The sequence below is a fragment of the Aptenodytes forsteri genome, unplaced genomic scaffold (assembly GCF_000699145.1).
Source record: "Aptenodytes forsteri isolate BGI_AS27 unplaced genomic scaffold, ASM69914v1 Scaffold528, whole genome shotgun sequence".
NCBI lineage: Eukaryota > Metazoa > Chordata > Aves > Sphenisciformes > Spheniscidae > Aptenodytes > Aptenodytes forsteri.
The window spans coordinates 715,451-720,272 of record NW_008794881.1 but is presented as its reverse complement, the minus strand read 5'-3'; the positions used below and the strand labels follow the sequence as shown (position 1 = coordinate 720,272).

Below are 4,822 nucleotides of genomic sequence, written 5' to 3'. Positions count from 1 at the left end.
CAGGCAGGCAGGCAGGCAGGCAGGCAGCTGCCGGCCCTTCGCAGCTATTGTCTGAGCAGAGTGAGGGCAGCCGCAATGCTCCCTCGGCCGATGTCCACAGCCACCGTCCTGCCGCTTGGGTAACCTGACCCTCTTGGTGCACTCGCTATTTATAAGCCTGGGTGAGAGAGGTGCTGGAGATAAAGATGAGCTCCCCGATTGTTCCCAGGCTTTGGTATTTATCCTTGCAGCCCTTTATCTGGACACTTGTCCCTGGCACTGTTCTTAGTGCCGCTTAACAGAGCCTAAAAATGTCCCCAAAATAGCTTCGTGTTTGCACACCCTTATCTAGGCACGAGTGGGCGAGATGAAAATCCATCCAGGTTCTCTGGCTGCACACAGGGAATTTGGCATAAATATAATATTAGTATATGCCATCAGCATGCAGCAAATAAAAAAATATTCACTTTTGAAGCTTCCTTGAGTACGGAAGTGGTAGATGTGGAGCTATGCTGTATGTAAATTAAATATATTGTAACTATAGAGTGATGCTTTTATTACAGAGATGTCTCTTGAGCTGTTTATAGTGCCCTCTGGACACGGGTGCTGTTCACGGCTTTATTCCTTTTTTCCCTCCACATCATTGCAGGGACACGTTTCTCCGGCTGCGGTGTGGGAAGGCAAGCACTAAGCTCACAGCACTGCAGCGGCCGTGGTAACGCCAAATCTGCCGTGTTTTGCTTTTATCAGCTCTCTTCTTCATCCCATGTTTGCATTTGAAGTCAGACAGGGGAAGTTGAAGTTCTTGAATTTTTTTTTTCCAGGTAAATGTTTTCTTACAGTTAAAATCTTGGGGAACAGATCCACGAAAAACCTGTTTGTCTCAGCTGTGCCTGGCTTGGACTTGTTTTGCCTCTGTAAGGGTGCTGGCAGTTCATGCCCAGGACTGGAGCCCCACATTTACCAGCATGCCCCCACCTTCAAACCAGCAGCAAAATCCCTATGGGAGTCCCTCGGGTCTTTTGCGTGGCTCATTTCCCTGGTCAAGGGCTCTGTGTTTGGGGTAAGTTTTTGCTATCTGAGGTAGGAATTCTTGGGTTGTTCTCTATTGCAGCAGTTCCTTTTTCTCAGCTAAATTCCTCCATGGTCCAACCCTGCTAAAGCCCACAGGCTTCAGCTAGGGATGCCCTTCACCTGTGGATTTTTGCCCATTTCTGGAGCAGCGATTTGGAGAGAGGTTGGAGCTTGCGGGTAGGGAACCCTTTCTTTTCGGGGCTCTCCACCCGTGCTGTGAGCATGCTGCCCCAGCTGTCGGACAGACCCTTTTGGTTGTGGCGTCGCCGGCTTGCAAAGCACTTCAGCCTTTCTCCCTAACTGCGGGCGTGAAGTCCCTAAACAATAAGGAGAGGACCTGTGCCTTGAGTCGCAGAGTACATATTTAATTAAAAAGCTTAATTAGAGAGGCCTGGTCTTTGATTTTACAGGTCACATTTTTCTCCCTTTTTGAGATGTTGGTTGGGGGACTTTGCGCTTTATTGTACAGCCTTTCCTGAGCCTTTTCACGCTATTGGGATCGCTAGGGGGGTTCCGTTTCACGAGGTTCACGGCTGACCAAAGGACAGGAGAGGTGTGAGCATTTTGGTTTTTTCTTCAATTGCGTATCAAGCACTCTCTTTCTTCCCTACAAAAACCTTGGAATTAAAATAGGACTTGTATGATGTATTTTTTGTTCCTTTGGTTAAAATCAAACCTGATCAACTATATATTTAAAAAAAAAAAAAAACCATCACCAAAAAGCTCTTATTTTAACTCCAGTTATGGAAGGGACACAGTAGCAATCCACAAAATCCAGACTCTATTTTCATCCTTATTACACTCACGTATCACTGTCTGTCTACGTTACAAAATAATGCAGTGTCCTTATTACAGACCAAATAGTTTGGGTTTACACAGTGAGCACGGCGTGCAGCTGTGTAAGTTAAAATAGCCGTTAGGATGCTCTGCGTTCCCGGGGAGCATAGCTCACATTCTGGATTTCTGCAACACAGATATCAGGAGCGGCAAAGCAGAGGAGAGCGTTTGGAAATAACTTACAAAAGCTGAGGGTTTTTTTAACTCTACCAGAAAAATACTTAGCTAAGGAAGGGGGAAATGTAGCGATGGCAGACTTACAAAGCACCAGAAAGAAGAGGGTGAGGTTTAACCCATACAAATAATGTTCATTTCATGAGAAACGCTGCTCTGCTTTGGGCTAAAACCAGCAGCTACCTTTTACACTTTCAAGATTTTATTGAGATTTAAAATAATGTTCATTTCATGAGAAACGCTGCTCTGCTTTGTCTGGGCTAAAACCAGCAGCTACCTGTAACACTTTCAAGATTTTATTGAGATTTGTAACTTCACCTACAGGCCATCTCTCTGTCTCACAGTGAGGATCCAGGGGAGTAACTGTACACAATTTAGCAGCCCAGTTGAGAGTTTCATGCTTGCAAAGAGAGTGTGAAACCTTCCATTTCATGAGAAACGCTGCTCTGCTTTGTCTGGGCTAAAACCAGCAGCTACCTGTAACACTTTCAAGATTTTATTGAGATTTGTAACTTCACCTACAGGCCATCTCTCTGTCTCACAGTGAGGATCCAGGGGAGTAACTGTACACAATTTAGCAGCCCAGTTGAGAGTTTCATGCTTGCAAAGAGAGTGTGAAACCTTCAGAGCCATCAGCGGGAAAGGTCTGTGTCCTGGATGAAGATGTTGACTAAAAGATGCCACCCTATAATTATTTCTTATTTGCATTTCTCCATTGAATTAATTCTGTCACAGCTATGGGGAATCTACTATAAAATCCCCGAAAACCCTTTTAACACACCCCCCTCCCCCCCCAAACCACAGCCCCAAAGGAAGGCACTTACCGCTGCCTTATAAATGTCGTCCATGGCTGGAGAGAGTGAGCGAGGGACCGGGGAACGTCACGGTCACACTCTGCCGGCGCTGCCCCCGTGAGCCCTGCTGATATAGGGGGCTGCCCGCCCTGGGGGATGTGACCAGCCCACCGGCAGCCCTGCACGCCCGTCCCATCCCCGTCCCCACAGGAATGCCTCGCCCGCGTGCCTTGGGATGGGGACACTGCCGAGCCCGAGGCTGGCATGTCTGGGGCCAGCCCTGCTTCGGGGCAGCTGGAGGGTTCCTCGTGACATTGATGTGGGACTGAGTGAGCCTTTTCAGCCGGGTTTTGGCAGGACCCTTGCTGATATATTGCGGTATTTGGCTGTCCTGACTGGACATATGCCACTGTGTCGCCTCCGCCTCCTGTGTGTTTCCCCCCGGAAGCTGCATTAGAAAGATTATACTGTGCCTAATTAAACTGGGTAATACGGGAAAGGCATGCCTCACGAAATATCCTCGTCCGGCAGCAAATGTCCCCCGGGGGCAGTGGGAACAGGGGGTGTCGGGGCCTCCTTGCCTCTGCCGGCTGTCCCCAAGCCCATGAGGGGACATGCAGCGGGGGTCGATGCCCTCAGAGAGGCCAATGCCACGTGCATGCGGGCACCAAGGCCGGGGGGGAATGTGCGGTCCTGATGCCGCGGTGGGGAGAAGCGTGGAGGCAGATGGAGCTTTGCCTCCGTTTTCTGCATTTAGCTGGGGCTGCAAGATGGGGGGGTGGCTGTCAGCTGTGCTTGATTTCAGGGATAATTCCAAGTCCTTTTAGGAAACTCTGACTCACTTCACCCAACCAGCGAGCTGACCTGTGCCCACTGCAAATGGGGAAAATCCACTCTCCTGGATTTACTGTGGATTTACCCCACCACGGTGGAGAGCAAAACACGCCAAAAGTGTCTATCCATTGAAGTGATGACCAGCGTTTTCTCAGGGCAGGGAATAGCGTTTTAATCCACAGCAACAAAAGCAAAACCTCTCTTTTTGGTGATTCGGGACTCCCTCTTGTGTCCAAAGGATGGCTCTGGCATCTCAGGGTGATGAAGTCTTGCCTCCAGCTAGCTCATATGGTCATTAGTTAGCAAAATGGAAAATATTATGAATGCAGCTGTTAGGTCTCATCTCTTCTAAAAATCCCTTCTCCCTTTAATAGAAATCATGCTGCATGCAAAAAACCTGCTGTCCCTATGTAACGCCTAGCCAGCGTAGCGTTAGCCAGTGACCCGGGGTGGTGTCAGCATGAAGCAAGGGCTCGGGTGAGCGCAGAGCCGTGTCCCCACACTACATCCTCCCAGGTTTTGCAGTCCCAAAAGGTTAACTTGCTGCAGAGCCTGCTGTGAACTGCGGTCCTGCAGGCACCCGCTGGCCTTGATTTACCCAGGCTTCAGCTGGGCTCTGCCTCTTCTCAGCATGGGGTTGGCAGATGTATTAAAAAGGAAAACAGTTGCATTTAAGGAATTAATTTTTGAAGTATGTTAGTCTTCAGAATTGGAACATATTAATTTGTAGAATTAGAAGAAAAAGGCAGAAAAAGCTGCAAAGGGTAGTAGTTATTTTGTTAAATAAAATTGGAGTCTGTCCTTAGGTGAGGGCACAGGCTGGGATGGGGGGCCTGCTTTCCCCCACCACCAAACCATCACCCAAACCCTCCTGGGCACCCCCATGGAGACCCCCCAGTGAAGTGCTGCCCCTAGGCAAACCCAGCCCTGGGCTGCTTTTCCCTGCGGGATTCCCTGTAGAGCCGGTGGGGTGGCGGGCGCTGGCCTCGGGCACTGCCAGGCACTGCGGCAGCCGCGGCAGAGGGCGAGGTATCATGCCTGGCCCCGTCCCTCCGTCCTGGGAGGTGATGGGTCTGAGTCATCCCCCTGAAAACAGCTCCTGGGATGCGTCAGAATGTATCTAGGGCCGA

The 4,822-nt window shown here is 49.7% G+C and overlaps 1 protein-coding gene and 1 long non-coding RNA gene across 2 annotated transcripts in view; both read right to left on the bottom strand.

Moving 5' to 3' along the window:
• The window catches only part of TNNC1 (troponin C1, slow skeletal and cardiac type), a 7,099-nt gene extending 4,096 nt beyond the window's left edge, over window positions 1-3,003 (bottom strand). Inside the window, exon 1 of the mRNA XM_009274687.2 lies at window positions 2,889-3,003. Coding sequence (XP_009272962.1) covers window positions 2,889-2,912 — 24 coding nt within the window. The 5' untranslated portion in view covers window positions 2,913-3,003. The remainder of the gene's footprint in view (window positions 1-2,888) is intronic.
• LOC109279337 lies at window positions 2,348-2,722 on the bottom strand. Its single transcript, XR_002086130.1, has 2 exons — window positions 2,686-2,722; window positions 2,348-2,485 (listed from the first exon to the last, which is right to left on the bottom strand). It is a non-coding gene; the product is annotated as an uncharacterized LOC109279337 (long non-coding RNA).
• Window positions 3,004-4,822: the final 1,819 nt, after the last annotated feature.